Here is a 17,918-nt window from a genome sequence, read left to right as displayed (position 1 = left end):
CCGTTTGGGGGTGACCCGTCAGTGTTGCGGTGAACGTTGCGGTGGGGTTGTGCGAACGGAAGAATGCTGAGGTGAGGTTGTGCAGACTGACGTGTCGAGGTGGCGGTGTCTTGAGGCACTGTAGATCGAGCAGTGTTGGGGTATTGTTGTGATGAGGTCCCAAGTGCTCTGCACACAGTAAGTGCTCAATAAATACGATCGAATGAATGAATGACTGAATGAGGTTGTAATAATAATAATGATAATGGCATTTGTTAAGCACTTACTATGTGCAAAGCACTGTTCTAAGTGCTGGGGAGGTTACAAGGTGATCAGGTTGTCCCACAGGGGGCTCACAGTCTTACAGATGAGGTCACTGAGGCCCAGAGAAGTGAAGTGACTTGCCCAAAGTCACTCAGCTGACAATCAATCAATCGTATTTATTGAGCGCTTACTGTGTGCAGAGCACTGTACTAAGCGCTTGGGAAGCTGGGATTTGAACCCATGACCTCTGACTCCAAAGCCCGGGCTCTTTCCACTGAGCCATGCTCATTCAGCTGTATTTATTGCACGCTCACGGTGTGCAGAGCACTGGACTAAATGCTTGGAAAATACAACTTGGCAACAGATAGGGATATAGAGAGAAGCAGCGTGGCTCAGTGGAAAAGAGCCCGGGCTTTGGAGTCAGAGGTCGTGGTTTCAAATCCCGGCTCCACCACTTGTCAGCTGTGTGACTTTGGGCAAGTCACTTCACTTCTCTGGGCCTCAGCGACCTCATCTGTAAAATGGGGATGAAGACTGGGAGCTCCCCGTGGGACAACCTGATCACCTTGCTATTTCCGAGAAAGAGCTTGCCTTCAGAGAAGCGGTGTGGCTCAGTGGAAAGAGCCCGGGCTTTGGAGTCAGAGGTCATGGGTTCAAATCCTGACTCTGGCAGTTTTCAGCTGTGTGACTTTGGGCTAGTCACTTAACTTCTCTGTGTGCCTCAGTTCCCTCATCTGTAAAATGGGGATTAAGACTGTGAGCCCCCCATGGGACAACCTGATCACCTTGTAACCTCCCCAGGGCTTAGAACAGTGCTTTGCACATAGTAAGCGCTTAATAAATGCCATTATTATTATTATTATTAGCAGCAGCAGCGCTTAGAACAGTGCTTTGCACATAGTAAGCGCTTAATAAATGCCATTATTATTATTATTATTATTTCCACCGAGCTACACTGCTTCTTGCTAAGGTCATGTTCCCGCACTCCCCCCTGCCCCCTCCCAGAAGGTAGGGGTGGTCCACTGGCCTCTCGGCCTCTCCGAAAGCCCACAATCCGGCCGCGGAGGGCAGGAGAGTGGGGGAGCCGCCCCCGGAATGTCGGGAGCAAGACCCTGCCCAATTCCCGGCCTGGGAAATAAGAGACAGAGCCGTCTTATTCCAGCTAGAGATCCCATTTGCACCACCCAAGTCCAGCAGGCCCAACCTGCCTCCTGTTTCCTCCACGAGCAAGTTGCCGGGCTTTGGAGTCAGAGGTCATGGGTTCCAATCCCGGCTCCCCCAATTGTCAGTTGTGGGACTTTGGGCAAGTCACTTTAATAATAATAATAATAATAATAATGATGGCATTTATTAAGCGCTTACTATGTGCAGAGCACTGTTCTAAGCGCTGGGGAATTTACAAGGTGATCAGGTTGTCCCACGGGGGGCTCACAGTCTTCATCCCCGTTTTACAGAGGAGGGAACTGAGGCCCAGAGAAGTTAAGTGACTTGCCCAAAGTCACACAGCTGACAACTGCCAGAGTCAGGATTTGAACCCATGACCTCTGACTCCAAAGCCCAGGCTCTTTCCACTGAGCCACGCTGCTTCTCTGAAAGCAAGCTCTTTCTCGGAAAGAGCAAGGTGATCAGGTTGTCCCACAGGGAGCTCCCAGTCTTCATCCCCGTTTTCCAGATGAGGGAACTGAGGCCCAGAGAAGTGAAGTGACTTGCCCAAAGTCACACAGTTGACAAGTGGTGGAGCCAGGATTTGAACCCATGACCTCTGACTCCAAAGCCCGGGCTTTTTCCACTGAGCCACGCTGCTTCTTTACTTCTTTACTTCTCTGGGCCTCAGTGACCTCATCTGGAAAATGGGGGTGAAGACTGGGAGCCCCCCGCGGGACAACCTGATCACCTTGTAACCTCCCCAGCGCTTAGAACAGTGCTTGGCACATAGTAAGCGCTTAATAAATGCCATCATTATTATTATTATTAGGTGGCCGCAGAGACCGAATCGTGCCCAGCCCCAGGCCCACCCTCCTCCTCTCCGGCTTTGTTTGCCGACCGATCTTTTCCTAGAAGCGGGGGATATCCAGAACGCCATGAAACAAGGAGCAATCCAGGATTCCTCCGGGCGGGAGGAACAGAAACGGGCCTCGTTTCAAGGAAAATGAAAGTAGCGTGGCTTCCTAATTAGATAGCGAGACAGCTTGGCCGGGGGCCAAGAGGGAAAAACTCTTAGCCGTGCCCAGTCACCCTGGCTGGGATCCTGGCTCTGAGTTCTGGGTTCTCCCAGTCTTTTGTTCATAATAATAATAATGGCATTTGTTAAGCGCTTACTATGTGCAGAGCACTGTTCTAAGCGCTGGGGGAGGTACAAGGTGATCAAATTGTCCCACGGGGGGCTCACAGTCTTAATCCCCATTTTACAGATGAACACCGTTCTAAACTGGGTTTTACGGCCCCGACGGCTTAGGTTGCCGCCACGAGGATTTCTTCTTCCCTCTCTCCATTTTTTTACCACAACTTGTTCATCCTCACTGCCCCCCAAAGACACCCCCAAAATGCCCCACGGGACCAATGCCGCCTTTCTCCCCGGGCCTTCCGCTCCGCGACGTCAAACTCGCTTGCATCAGTCGGTCAATCGCATTTATTGAGCGCTTACTATATATGGAGCGCCGTACTGAGCGGTTGGGAGAGGACAACAGCACGATCTAACACCAGCTTACGGTCTAGAGGGGCGGGTCTCCTCCAGGAGGCCTTCCCAGACTGAGCCCCTTCCTTCCTCTCCCCCTCGTCCCCCTCTCCATCCCCCCATCTTACCTCCTTCCCTTCCCCATAGCACCTGTATATATGTATATATGGTTGCACATATTTATTACTCTATTTATTTATTTATTTATTTTACTTGTACATTTCTATTCTATTTTGTTGGTATGTTTGGTTCTGTTCTCTGTCTCCCCCTTTTAGACTGTGAGCCCACTGTTGGGTAGGGACTGTCTCTATGTGTTGCCAATTTGTACTTCCCAAGCGCTTAGTACAGTGCTCTGCACATAGTAAGCGCTCGATAAATACGATTGATTGATTGATTGATTGACGTCCCCCTTCTACGATGGATCGGTTTCAGTCCCGGCCGTATCCCGAAGGAGGACGAGGAAACGGGTGCGTTCGCTTTGGCATCATTTTGGCAACAGAGGCGCGTAACCGAATGAATTAATCGAAGTAAGGGAATTCCCGGTCCTGTGAGGTGGCGGGGTCACTGAGGTCGGGGAAACCTATAAGTAAAGGGGAACGTCGTCCTTATCGATCCATTATTCTTGTACCCTCTGAGGAGAGACAACAGCATCTACGGTGCCCCGGCCTACCCCGAGCATGGCCGGAAAGGCGTCTAACCTCCTCGTGGCCCTGCTTCTGCTTGCCGCACTAATGCCAGGTATTGTTTTCCCCTTTCCCCCTGCTTGCCCCTATCTCCTGTCCCCTTAATAATAATAATTTTGGTATTTGTTAAGCTCTTACTATGTGCCAAGCACTGTTCTAAGCCCTGGGGGAGATACAATAATAATAATAATAATAATAATGGCATTTGTTAAGCTCTTACTATGTGCCAACACTGTTCTAAGCGCTGGGGGAGATACAATAATAATAATAATATTAATGATAATGGCATTTGTTAAGCGCTTACTATGTGTCAACACTGTTTTAAGCGCCGGGGGAGATACAATAATAATAATAATGGCATTTGTTAAGCGCTTACTATGTGCCAACACTGTTCTAAGCGCTGGGGGAGATACAATAATAATAATAATGGCATTTGTTAAGTGCTTACTATGTGCCAACACTGTTCTAAGCACTGGGGGAGATACAATAATAATAATAATAATAATAATAATAATGATAATAATAATAATAATGGCATTTGTTAAGCGCTTACTATGTGCCAACACTGTTCTAAGCGCTGGGGGAGATACAATAATAATAATAATGGCATTTGTTAAGTGCTTACTATGTGCCAACACTGTTCTAATTACTGGGGGAGGTACAATAATAATAATAATAATAATAATAATGGCATTTGTTAAGTGCTTACTATGTGCCAACACTGTTCTAAGCACAGGGGGAGATACAATAATAATAATAATGGCATTTGTTAAGTGCTTACTATGTGCCAACACTGTTCTAAGCACGGGGGGAGATACAATAATAATAATAATGGCATTTGTTAAGCGCTTACTATGTGCCAACACTGTTCTAAGCGCTGGGGGAGATACAATAATAATAATAATGGCATTTGTTAAGTGCTTACTATGTGCCAACACTGTTCTAAGCACGGGGGGAGATACAATAATAATAATAATGGCATTTGTTAAGCGCTTACTATGTGCCAACACTGTTCTAAGCGCTGGGGGAGATACAATAATAATAATAAGAATAATAATAATAATAATAGCATGTGTTAAGCTCTTACTATGTGCCAACACTGTTCTAAGTGCTGGGAGAGATACAATAATAATAATAATAATAATAATAATAAAAATAATAATGGCATGTATTAAGCGCTTACTATGTGCCAAGCACTGTTCTAAGCACTGGGGGAGATACAATAATAATAATAATGGCATTTGTTAAGTGCTTACTATGTGCCAACACTGTTCTAAGTGCTGGGGGAGATACAATAATAATAATAATGGCATTTGTTAAGCGCTTACTATGTGCCAACACTGTTCTAAGTGCTGGGGGAGATACAATAATAATAATAATAATAATAATAATAATAATAATAATAATACCATGTGTTAAGTGCTTACTATGTGCCAACACTGTTCTAAGTGCTGGGGGAGATACAATAATAATAATAATAATAATGGCATTTGTTAAGCCCTTACTATGTGCCAAGCACTGTTCTAAGCACTGGGGGAGATACAATAATAATAATAATGGCATTTGTTAAGCACTTACTATGTGCCAAGCACTGTTCTAAGTGTAGGGGGAAATACAATAATTATAATAATAATAATAATGGCATTTGTTAAGCACTTACTATGTGCCAACACTGTTCTAAGCGCTGGAGAGATATAATAATAATAATAACAATAATAATAATGGCATTTGTTAAGCACTTACTATGTGCCAAGCACTGTTCTAAGCGCTGGGGGAGATACAATAATAATAATAATAATAATAATGGCGTTTGTTAAGTGCTTACTGTGTGCCAAGCACTGTTCTAAGCACTGGGGGAGATACAATAATAATAATAATAATAATCATGGCATTTGTTAAGCGCTTACTATGTGCCAACACTGTTCTAAGCACTGGGGGAGATACAATAATAATAACAATAAAAATAATAATAATAGCATTTGTTAAGCGCTTACTATGTGCCAACACTGTTCTAATCGTTGGGGGAGATGCAATAATAATAATAATAATAATGGCATTTGTTAAGCGCTTACTATGTGCCAAGCACTGTTCTAAGCACTGGGGGAGATACAATAATAATAATAATAATGGCATTTGTTAAGTGCTCACTATGTGCCAAGTACTGTTCTAAGCACTGGGGGAGATACGATAATAATAATAATAATAATGGCATTTGTTAAGCGCTTACTATGTGCCAAGCACTGTTCTAAACGCTGGGGGAGATATAATAATAATAATAATGGCATTTGTTAAGTGCTTACTATGTGCCAAGCACTGTTCTAAGTGCTGGGGGAGATACAATAATAATAATAATAATAATAATGGCATTTGTTAAGCGCTTACTATATGCCGAGCACTATTCTAAGCGATGGGGGAGATAAAATAATAATAATAATGATGGCATTTGTTAAGCTCTTACTATGTGCAGAGCACTGTTCTAAGCACGCAGTAAGCGTTCATCCATTCATTCAGTCGTATTTATCTAGCGCTTATTGTGTGCAGAGCGCTGTACTAAGGGAGAGTCGATAGAACAACAAACAGGCACATTCCCTGCCCACCGTGAGCTTACAGTCTAGAGGGGAAGACAGACATTAATGGAAAGAAACACATTACGGCCGTGGACGTAAGCGCTCGCTGTGGGGCTGGGAGGTGGGAGGATGGATAAAGGGGGACCGTCTCTATATGTTACCAACTTGGCCTTCCCAAGGGCTCACAGTAAGCGCTCAATAAATGCGATTGATTGATTGATTGATTGATTGAGTCAGGGCGACGCAGAAGGGAGCGGGAGAAGAGGAAAGGAGGGCCTCTTGGAGGAGATGGGCCTCCAATAAAGTTTTGAAGAGAGGAGGCCTTCCCAGACTGAGCCCCTTCCTTCGTCTCCCCCTCGTCCCCCTCTCCATCCCCCCCATCTTCCCTCCTTCCCTTCCCCACAGCACCTGTATATATGTATATATGTTTGTACAGATTTATTACTCTATTCACTTATTTATTTATTTTATTTGTACATATCTATTCTATTTATTTTATTTTGTTAGTATGCTTGGTTTCGTTCTCTGTCTCCCCCTTTTAGACCGTGAGCCCACTGTTGGGTAGGGACTGTCTCTCTATGTTGCCAATTTGTACTTCCCAAGCGCTTAGTCCAGTGCTCTGCACATAGTAAGCGCTCAATAAATACGATTGATGATGATGATGCTGAGAAGAGTCGTCGTCCGTGGGATCTGAGGAGGGAGGGCGGCCCAGGCCAGAGGCAGGACGTGGGCGAGAGGTTGGTGATGAGATAGGAGGGATTGAGGCCCTGACGGCATCGTCCACTTGGTAGCCCAGGCCCAGGCCGGCCTCCCCCAGCCTGGGGGTAATGGCCGTCATCATCATCATCAATCGTATTTATTGAGCGCTTACTATGTGCAGGGCACTGTACTAAGCGCTTGGGAAGTACAAATTGGCAACATAGAGAGACAGTCCCTACCCAACAGTGGGCTCACAGTCCCCCCCAACACGCCGTCCTCCCTCCGGCCTCCAGTCACCCCCAGGTTCCGAGGAAGCCGCTGCCTCTGTCTTGGCCCCAGAGTGAACTCGGTGCCTCCGGGGAAGATCAAGAGCATCTCTGTCTTCCTCCCGACCAGCACCTGTGACTACAAGGAGGTGATGTGAGTGACGGGGCGGAAGGGGCAGCCCACGGGGAGGGCCACGGCCGGCGGAGCGGGCACCCACGGGGGGCAGGGGGTCGGCCTGCGGTGGGCCTGACGCCCCTTTGACTCCCCCCGACAGCGTCACCCTGAAGAGAGGGCAGGGGCAGAGGTGTCTGAACCTGTTCTCCAAGCAAGCTCGACTCATTCTCAAGGTGGGTCCTTCTCCCCACCCTCGGGGCCGACCAAAGTCCAACGGGGCAAGAGGCCCCAGATGGCAGCGATCCCCGACGCTGGAGAGGCGGGTGGGGAAATCTACCTGTTTATAACACACCGAAAAAGAAACCTTCTTAGGAAGCCTTCCTGAAAAAGGCTGTGACCCCTTGAGCCGGTCCCTTTCCTATCTCCCAGCCAGATCTTTATCTCTTGTGGGCCCAGAATTATCCCTGGAGGAGCTCACCTCCTCCAGGAGGCCTTCCCAGACTGAGCCCCTTCCTTCCTCTCCATCCCCCATCTTACCTCCTTCCCTTCCCCACAGCACCTGTATATATGTATATACGTTTGTACATAGTTATTACTCTATTTATTTTACTTGTACATATCTATTCTATTTATTTTATTTTGTTAGTATGTTTGGTTTTGTTCTCTGTCTCCCCCTTTTAGACTGTGAGCCCACTGTTGGGTAGGGACCGTCTCTATATGTTGCCAACTTGGACTTCCCAAGCGCTTAGTACAGTGCTCTGCACACGGTAAGCACTCAATAAATACGATTGATTGATTGATTGATAGTAAGTGCTAAACAAATGCCATTATTATTATTATTACCTCATGGGCAGATCCCATTCTTTGCTTTTCAGAAAATAGTGGAAAGAAAAGAGGCCCAGAGAGAGATTGATCGATTGATTAATTGATAGTAAGCGCTAAACAAATGCCATCATTATTATTATTACCCGATGGGCAGATTCCATTCTTTGCTTTTCAGAAAATAGTGGAAAGAAAAGAGGCCCAGAGAGAAATTGATTGATTGATTGATTGATAGTAAGTGCTAAACAAATGCCATCATTATTATTATTACCCGATGGGCAGATCCCGTTCTTTGCTTTTCAGAAAATAGTGGAAAGAAAAGAGGCCCAGAGAGAGATTGATCGATTGATTGATTGACAGTAGGCGCTAAACAAATGCCATCATTATTATTATTACTTGATGGGCAGATCCCATTCTTTGCTTTTCAGAAAATAGTGGAAAGAAAAGAGGCCCAGATGGAGATTGATCGATTGATTGATTGATAGTAGGCGCTAAACAAATGCCATCATTATTATTATTACCTGATGGGGAGATCTCATTCTTTGCTTTTCAGAAAATAGTGGAAAGAAAAGAGGCCCAGAGAGAGATTGATCGATTGATTGATTGATAGTAGGCGCTAAACAAATGCCATCATTATTATTATTACCTGATGGGCAGATCCCATTCTTTGCTTTTCAGAAAATAGTGGAAAGAAAAGATGCCCAGAGAGATTTTGATTGATTGATTGATTGATTGATTGATAGTAAGCGCTAAACAAATGCCATCATTATTATTATTACCCGATGGGCAGATCCCATTCTTTGCTTTTCAGAAAATAGTGGAAAGAAAAGATGCCCAGAGAGATTTTGATTGATTGATTGATTGATTGACAGTAGGCGCTAAACAAATGCCATCATTATTATTATTACCCGATGGGCAGATCCCATTCTTTGCTTTTCAGAAAACAGTGGAAAGAAAAGAGGTCCAGAGAGAGACTGATCGATTGATTGATTGCTAGTAAGCGCTAAACAAATGCCATCATTATTATCATTACCCGATGGGCAGATCCCATTCTTTGCTTTTCAGAAAATAGTGGAAAGAAAAGAGGCCCAGAGAGAGAAGATGACCTGAGGAGCCCGTCCAGAGGCTACAGTCCCGGACCTGTAAACTCCGGGCCTGGTTGCGTCTTTGTCCCGACCCCTTCCGAGGTTCGTCAGGGGGTCCGCGGCTCCAACCTTCCCCGCTTTTCTTGCTCTTGCTCATCACCATCCTCTGCAGACTGGGTCTTCTTTGCGCTGGAACCAAGGATAACCTCTATCTGCTGCAGATTTGTCCTTCCCAAGCTCCCAGTCCAGTGCTCTGCACACGGTAAGCGCTCAATAAATATGACGGAATGAATGAACTGGGGTTGAGACTTTTTCATTCGGCCTATCGCCCGAGGAGCTGGAGTAAGATTTGTCCCATCCCCTAGCCACGTGCACTAGAGAAATCTGGGTTCGTCCACTGTGCTGATATAGTCATTCAGTCGGCCGTGTTTACTGAGCGCTTACTGTGTGCAGAGCACTGGACTAAACGCTTGGAAAGTACAATTTGGCAACAGATAGGGATATAGAGAGAAGGAGCGTGGCTCGGTGGAGAAGAGCCCGGGCTTTGGAGTCAGAGGTCACGGGTTCAAATCCCGGCTCCGCCACTTGTCAGCTGGGTGACTTTGGGAAAGTCACTTCACTTCTCTGGGCCTCAATGACCTCGTCTGGAAAATGGGGATGAAGACTGGGAGCTCCCCATGGGACAACCTGATCACCTTGTAACCTCCCCAGAGCTTAGAACAGTGCTTGGCACATAGTAAGCGCTTAGTAAGTGCCATCATTATTAGTAGTAGTAGTAAGCGCTTAACAAATGCCATCATTATTATTATTATTACTGCATGCCGAGCACTGAACTGGGTATCTACTATGTGCAGAGCACTGTACTGGCTGCCTGCTCTATGCAGAGCCTTATGTTAGGAGACTGGCGTGGGCAGAGCATTGTACTAAGCTCCTACTGTATGCAGGGCGCTGTACTGAGCTCCTACTATAGGCAGGATGCTCTACTGGAGGGTCTACTGTGTGCAGAGCACTGAACTGAGCTCCTACTGTATGCAGAGCACTGTACTGGCTGACCACTGTGTGTGCAGAGCTCTGTACTGAGCTCCTACTGTATGCAGACCACTGCTCTAGGCGCTTGAACACATAGTCAGCACTTAGGACAGTGCTTTGCACATAGTAAGCGGGTAATAAATGCCATTAATAATAATGGCATTTGTTAAGCGCTTACTATGTGCAAAGCACTGTTCTAAGCGCTGGGGAGGGGAAACAAGGTAACGAGGTTGTCAAATGTGGGGCTTACAGTCTTAATCCCTATTTTACAGATGAGGTAACTGAGGCACAGAGAAGTTAAGTGACTTACCCGAGGTCACACAGCAGACATGTGGCGGAGCCGGAATTCGAACCTATGATCTCTGACTCCAAAGCCTGGGCTCTTTCCACGCTGCTTCTCATTATTATATAGTAAAAGTGAAAGCGAACCTGTGTTAAAAGTAGAATCACCCCCGGCCTCGGGCAGATAGCTCAAAACATAAGTAGCCCAGGGGACTGTATATTTTCATTATGCATTTTAAAAATCTCTGTTTCTATCTTTGACCAAAGAGATGCCCTGGACGTGATTAAGCAAAGAAACCTTTCCGTCGGCCACAGAAGTGTTCGGACAAATAAAACCTAGCTGATGAACACCTTTGTTGCCTCTGATTTATGGCCACGGGGAAAAAAAAATCATCGTGCCAAGCAAACCAGCTCTGAAAACGGCCCCGCCTGGGATATTTTCTTCTTGTAATTCCTCCTCTAGACTGTAATCAATCAATCAATCGATCAATCGAATTTATTGAGTGCTTACTGTGTGCAGAGCACTGTACTATAAGCGCTTGGGAAGGACAAGTTGGCAACAAGCTCGATGTAAGCTCGATGAGGGCAGGGAACATGTCGGCTGAGAGGTCTAGGAGGATTAATAGAGTAGAGTGGTAGAGCAGAGGCCATCGGGTTGGGCTTGGTGATGATGATGATGATGATGATGGTTAGTTAGAGAAGCAGTGTGGCTCAGTGGAAAGAGCCTGGGCTTTGGAGTCAGAGGTCATGGGTTCGAGTCCCGGCTCCACCAATTGTCAGCTGTGTGACTTTGGGCAAGTCACTTCACTTCTCTGGGCCTCAGTGACCTCATCTGGAAAATGGGGATTAAGACTGTGAGCCCCCAGTGGGGCAACCTGATCACCTTGTAACCTCCCCAGTGCTTAGAACAGTGCTTTGCACATTGTAAGCGCTTAATAAATGCCATCATTATTATTATTAGAGGGTAGGGCTGGAGGAGAATCCTGGCCGAAGAGAGGAGGGCCAGGCTCGCTTTCGTTCATTCATTCAATCCTATTTATTGAGTGCTTACTGTATGCAAAAAGCACTGTACTAAGCCCTTGAGAGAGTACACTGTAACAATAAACAGACGCCTGTTCTGCACCCAGGCTCACAGAAAGGCAGCGTGGCTCAGTAGAAAGAGCCCGGGCTTTGGAGTCAGAGGTCATGGGTTCAAATCCAGGCTCCACCAATTGTCAGCTGTGTGACTTTGGGCAAGTCACTTCACTTCTCTGGGCCTCAGTTCTCTCATCTGTAAAATGGGGACGAAGACTGTGAGCCCCCCATGGGACAACCTGATCACCTTGCAACCTCTCCAGTGCTTAGAACAGTGCTTTGCACATAGTAAGCGCTTAATAAATGCCATTTTATTATTATTATTAGAGGGCTCTGCTTCCTGGAAATCAGTGTAAATCCAGCAGGGCCGGGCTGGCTCAGCATCGTTTAACCAGCCGTTCCTGGAATTCCCCAGGGTGACTTGGCGGTCTCTGATTTCCTCTAAATCCCGGCTGTTCTGTAACGGTCCCCGGAGTCCGGTCGGCGGAGAGCGGACACGTGTCCCCATCCCCAGCCTGGTGGGCCTGACCGCTCCGGCTCCGACCGCACCATGACCCTTCCCCGTCGGGGAGCCCGGACGGGGATAGGAAGAAGGTTAAAAATCTCCCGACCATCCGGCCGTCCATCCTCTCTCCTCCCCTCCCTGCTCCCGGGAATTCCAGTGAGGAAGGCCCAGGCGTTTTGGACACTGCCCGGGGACCTCGTCCTCTCCACAGCGGCGGAGTCGGGGGGCTTCAGGGGAAGGGTGGTCTCGCTCCTGGCCTGCGAGGGGGAAGCGGTCCTTCTCCAAGTCCAGGCTTTTCCTCCCGCTTCTCCAACAGACTCTCAGAGCCACTTTCGATTCCCCTGCTCTCTTTCCCTTTCCCTTCAAGGAAGAGGAAACACTCCCTGCTGTTCTGCAGTTGAAGGAAAAATCCCCTTGTTTTGACCTGGTGACTGGGTTCCAGAATGCCTACTTCAATCCCACTGTTGGGTAGGGACCGTCTCTATATATTGCCAACTTGGACTTCCCAAGCGCTTAGTCCAGTGCTCTGCACACAATAAGCGCTCAATAAATGCGATTGAATGAATGAATGAATGGTATCTACTAAGCACTTACTATGAGCTAAGCACTGGACTAAGTGTCTGGGATTGTTCAGTGCAGCAGGGTTGGGAGACCCAATCTGTCATTTATGTCCATGTCTGCAATTTATTTACTTATATTGCTTTCTGTCTCTCCCCCTCTGGACCGTGAGCTCGTTGTGGGCAGGGAAAGTGACTGTTGTTCATTCATTCATTCAATTGTATTTATTGAGCGCTTACCGTGTGCAGAGCACTGTACTAAGCACTTGGGAGGTACAAGTCGGCAACATATAGAGACGGTCCCTACCCAACAACGGGCTCACAGTCTAGAAGGGGGAGATGGACAACGAAACAAAACATGTAGACTGGTGTCAAAATCATCAGAACAAATAGAATTAATGCAATATGCACATCATTAACAAAATAAATAGAATAGTAAATATTCATTTATTCATTCAATTGTATTTATTGAGCGCTTACCATTTGCAGAGCACTGTACTAAGCGCTTAGGAAGTACAAGTCGGCAACATATAGAGACGGTCCCTACCCGACAACGGGCTCACAGTCTAGAAGGGGGAGACGGACAACGAAACAAAACATGTAGATGGGTGTCAAAATCATCAGAACAAATAGAATTAATGCAATATGCACATCATTAACAAAATAAATAGAATAGTAAATATTCATTCATTCATTCAATCGTATTTATTGAGCTCTTACCGTGTGCAGAGCACTGTACTAAGCGCTTGGGAAGTACAAGTCGGCAGCATATAGAGACGGTCCCTACCCGACAACGGGCTCACAGTCTAGAAGGGGGAGACGGACAACGAAACAAAACATATAGACGGGTGTCAAAATCGTCAGAACAAATAAAATTAAAGCAATATGCACATCATTAACAAAATAAATAGAATAGTAAATATGGACAAGTAAAATAAATAGACTAATAAATCTGTACAAATAGATATAAGTGCTGTGGGGAGGGGAAGGAGGTAGGGCAGGGGGGTGGATGGGGAGGAGGAGAGGAAAAAGGGGGCTGAGTGTGGGAAGGCCTCTCGGAGGAGGTGAGCTCTCAGTAGGGCTTTGAAGGGAGGAAGAGAGCGAACTTGGCGGATGTGCAGAGGGAGGACATTCTGGGCCAGGGGGAGGACGTGGGCCGGGGGTCGACGGCGGGACAGGTGAGAACAAGGTACGGTGAGGAGATTAGCGGCAGAGGAGCGGAGGGTGCGAGCTGGGCTGGAGAAGGACAGAAGGGAGGTGAGGTAGGAGGGGGCCAGGGGATGGACAGCCTTGAAGCCGAATGGCACAGAGGAGAGAAGCCCAGACTACTGGATCCAGCCTCTTCGCCGGACTCCCAGCCTCTGGCCTCTCCCACCTCCCCATCTGCCTCTGCACGGAATATCTTCCCAAAGTGACCCTCGGCCTACATGTCTCCTCTCCTCCATGCTTTCCTACACTAGCTCCCCGTGTCCCACTGCGGCAAGCGCAAACTCCAGCCAACCATCTAGCTGTACAAGGCTCTCCTCTCTCCCGTCTCCATCCGCTCGCTCACGCTAATCTTCCAGTTTGGACTTCCTCCCCTCCCCAAATCCGACCGGCCACCTTCTAAAATCCCATCTCCTCTAACAAGCCTTCCCGGATTCACTTTCCAGCATCCTAAACCATGCGAAATCAGCAGCCAACCTAAGCACTTATTTATTCTGATGACTGTAGAAGTAAATAGTTTTGTTTGTCTCCCTCCTTAGAATGTAAGTTCTTTGTGGTCGGGGAATGAGTCATTTCTTTATTATGTAATTCCTAAGCACTGAAGAGCTTATTACAGTGCAGTCCACTGAGTGGGTGTTTAATAAATATGCTTATTACTAGAAGGGTGGGCTGAAGAGCTCAGACAGGCTCAGGTGTAGGACAGGACTTCATATGACAGCACACAATCAAGTGCTGTTTGGTTTCCACAAGAGGGAATGGGCTGACTGCAGCAGGAAGGATTCAGGTTAGATATCCAGAAGAATTGCCCTGTCTCTATGTCTTCCAAGGAAGACTGAGAAATCTCTGAAAACCAAGGGGCAGATATGGGCAGAGGGATGGATGGGGTGACAGTTGCTAGGCTTCACTTGCCCAAGGAGACTGTGAATTCGGCTTTCGTTCCTCATTATTGCTCATCACATCCCCGCCATGGGGAACCGAGAGAGGCCCAGAACCGGCTTTCGAGATTGTTTGGGGTCTTCTGCTTTGAGTAGTCGGCTAAACCTCCATCCCCTTGTGTGGGCGTCCTGGGAGAAAGTGAAACCTGACCCGACTGCCCTCGATTAGCCAGGGGATTGCCCCCACGGGAGAAGGCACGTGGGTAGAAACCTTGACTCTGTCCTCCTTGGGGACTTCCCCGCTTCTCCTCCGAGGGAAGGGTTGTCTCGGAGCCGGAAACGTCCGGCCAATCAGCGTGGAGGAGGGAAACGGCGAGCCCCATAAATTGGTGGGTCTCCGACAGATGCCTCAGCCTCTGGACCCCAGAGAGCCCCAAACCCCGGAGAGGAGGCCGAGCTCAGAGGGAGCAGCGGCATGGCCCGAGCCGGAGCCGCCCCGGTCCTCCTCCTCCTCCTCCTCGGTGTCCCGCTCCTCACGCTGGCGCCGACCGTCGTCCGAGGTCAGGGGTCAGGCCGGGGCTGCCCCCCATCCCTGAGGGGGCTCAAGTGGCCCAGAGGGTCAGCACCCCATGGACGGGGGACAAGGGGAAGGGATGGGACTGCTGACCGGAGCAGGGAGGGACCGTTCTCTGCCCGCTGTTGGTTTAGAGAAAGTGCCAAAGTCCTCGGGATACCACTGCCAAGCCCCTGCCCGGGTTGGGTCCGGCCGCCTCCCGTCCCAAGGGCGGTAGCTGGATCCGTCAGTCCTGCTCACCTGTCGGGTCTCTCTCTCTCTCTGTGCCCCCCAGGGTTACCCCTGCTCCCCGGGCGCTGCCGCTGCGTGGAATTTCAGGACGAGAGCATCCACCCCAGAATCTTCTCCAAACTGGAAGTGTTTCCTGCCAGCTCCGTGTGCGAGCGAGTCGAGATCATGTGAGTAGAAGGCCCGGCCCGAGCTGCGCCTGACTCCTCTGCGAAACGTTTTCCGGTCCTGGAAAGAAGGGGCACGGTTGGGTTTCCCCTACCCTTCTCCCATCACCATCCCGGGGCCCTCCCGCTACACTGGGGCTTCCCCCTTCTTCTGGGGCAGAGGAGGGAGGAATCCGAGGCGCTTCAGGCCTTGAGGGATCCCAGGGTCCCTGGGGAACAGCAAGCCCACTGGGTCTGTTTCCCCTAAGATTGCGCTCGTCCAACCCGGCAGAGTCATTCTTTCATTCAATCGTATGTATTGAGTGCTTACTGTGTGCAGAGCACTGTACGAAGCACTTGGGAATGTCCAATACACAATAAAGTGACGTTCCCTGCCCACAACGAGCTCACTGCCCGAGGTGGACGAGTATTTCCGGCAGGGACGGCTCCTCTACGGCGGGGAGGGGGGCAAACTGAGGTTCAGAGAGGTTAAGCGACTCCTCCGGCGTCACACAGCTGTGGATGGAGGAGGCAGGGCAGACTCGGGAGCGGACCAGGACAATGGATGTGAGCGTGTGGTTTGTGCCCCGCAGTGTCACCCTGAAAAATGGGAAGATGACGTGTCTGAAGGCCGATTCCCCCAAGGTCAAGAAACTGATGACCATTATAATGAAAAGGTGGGTTTGGGCAGGGGGTGGGCCTGCGTGTGGCCTGCTGGGCTCCTGCCAAGGTGGGCATCGCCCGGCCCCGGGGCCGCCCTGACACTTGCAGGGAGAAGCCAGGCGGCCCACCCCTCTTCCCTCCCATGCTCTTGGGGTCTTTTCCACATGAAATGTAAGCCCTTACTAGGTGTCAAACACTGTTCTAAGCGCTGGGATGGACAGAAATTAAGGTGGCCAGCTAGAATCCCTGCCTCCCGGGGGGCTCCCACTTTAAATAGGAGGGAGAGCGGGCATTCTAGCCCCATTTTGCTGCTGGGGAAGCTGAGGCCCAGAGAAGTAAAGTAAGCTGCCCAATGTTGGGCAGCGGGTGGCACGTGGCGGCGGGGCAGGATTCAAACCCAGGCCTTGGAGTTGTTTGGGCCGATAGGCCTCAATGTGCCCCATCTGTCATCCGGGTCTCCAGCCTCCCTCAGTCCCTCGGTCAGTCGGTCAGTCACGTCTTCTGTGGGCAGAGCAGTGTAGTGGGCGGCGGGGAGGGGCGTCTAGAGCAGAGGCTGGGGTTTCCCCTGTTTGTCTCCCCATCCCCTTCCCCCCGGCCCTACCTCCTTCCCCTCCCCACAGCACCTGTCTATATGTTTGTACAGGTTTATCACTCTATTTATTTGACTTGTACATATTTACTATTCATTTTATTTTGTTAATATGTTTTGTTTAGTTGTCCGTCTCCCCCTTCTAGACTGTGAGCCCGCTGTTGGGCAGGGGCCGACTCTATATGTTGCCAACTTGTCCTGCCCAAGCGCTTAGTCCAGTGCTGTGCACACGGTAGGCGCTCAGTAAATACGACTGAATGTACTGAATGACCTTCGCCTTGGCCTCCCTCAGGTCGGCGGGAACCGGGCCTCGCGGCTGAGGCGACAGCGGCCGCCGGGGGGCGCGCGCGGACAGCCCGCCTCCGGCCCGTGACGTCATAATCAGGCCCCGCCCCCGACGTCTGCGCAGGCGCGGTCCGGCCCGAGGACGGGGAGCGCGCGAACGGCGCGTTCGGCCCCACCCACCCTTTGGTGACGTCATTCCCCGCCCCCTGATGCGGACCAATCAGTGGACGGGACGCGGCCTCGGGAGCGCGCGTGCGCAGACACCTCGTTCGGCCCCGCCCATCGGGGGCGGTGACGTCATACCGGGCCCCTCCTACAACTGTAGTAATTGTGGTACTTGTTGATTCACTCATTCAGTCGTATTTATTGGGTGCTTACTGTGCGCAGAGCACTGGACTAAGCGCTCAGTAATAATAACAATTATGTTGTTAAGCCCTTACTGTGTTCAGAGCACTGGATTAAGCGCTCAATAATAATAATTGTGTTGTTAAGCGCTTACTGTGTTCAGAGCACTGGACTCATTGCTTAATAATAATAGCAATTATGTTGTTAAGCACTTACTGTGTTCAGAGCACTGGACTAAGCGCTCAATAATAATAACAATTACGTTGTTAAGCGCTTACTGTGTTCAGAGCACTGGACTAAGCGCTCAATAATAATAACAATTGTGGTGTTAAGCGCTTACTATGTGCTAAGCGCTGTCCTAAGTGCTGGGGTAGATTTGAGTGCTTAGTACAGTGCTCTGCACACA

General features: G+C 48.9%; 2 protein-coding genes across 2 annotated transcripts; both read left to right on the top strand.

The window, feature by feature from the left end:
* The first annotated feature begins 3,578 nt into the window (after positions 1–3,578).
* Positions 3,579–9,425, top strand: CXCL11 (C-X-C motif chemokine ligand 11). Its single transcript, XM_038759897.1, has 4 exons — positions 3,579–3,655; positions 7,160–7,286; positions 7,408–7,480; positions 9,135–9,425. Exons 1-4 carry the CDS (start codon positions 3,595–3,597, stop codon positions 9,177–9,179), a joined length of 306 nt encoding a protein of 101 aa, XP_038615825.1. The 5' UTR covers positions 3,579–3,594; the 3' UTR covers positions 9,180–9,425.
* Positions 9,426–15,009: 5,584 nt separating this feature from the next.
* Positions 15,010–17,496, top strand: LOC119939646 (alveolar macrophage chemotactic factor-like). Its single transcript, XM_038759800.1, has 4 exons — positions 15,010–15,242; positions 15,531–15,654; positions 16,224–16,307; positions 17,175–17,496. The coding sequence occupies exons 1-4, from the start codon at positions 15,158–15,160 to the stop codon at positions 17,200–17,202; spliced, it is 321 nt and encodes a 106-aa protein (XP_038615728.1). The 5' UTR covers positions 15,010–15,157; the 3' UTR covers positions 17,203–17,496.
* Positions 17,497–17,918: the final 422 nt, after the last annotated feature.

Source organism: Tachyglossus aculeatus, chromosome 17, assembly GCF_015852505.1.
Source record: "Tachyglossus aculeatus isolate mTacAcu1 chromosome 17, mTacAcu1.pri, whole genome shotgun sequence".
NCBI lineage: Eukaryota > Metazoa > Chordata > Mammalia > Monotremata > Tachyglossidae > Tachyglossus > Tachyglossus aculeatus.
This window is presented reverse-complemented; position numbering and strand designations above follow the sequence as displayed.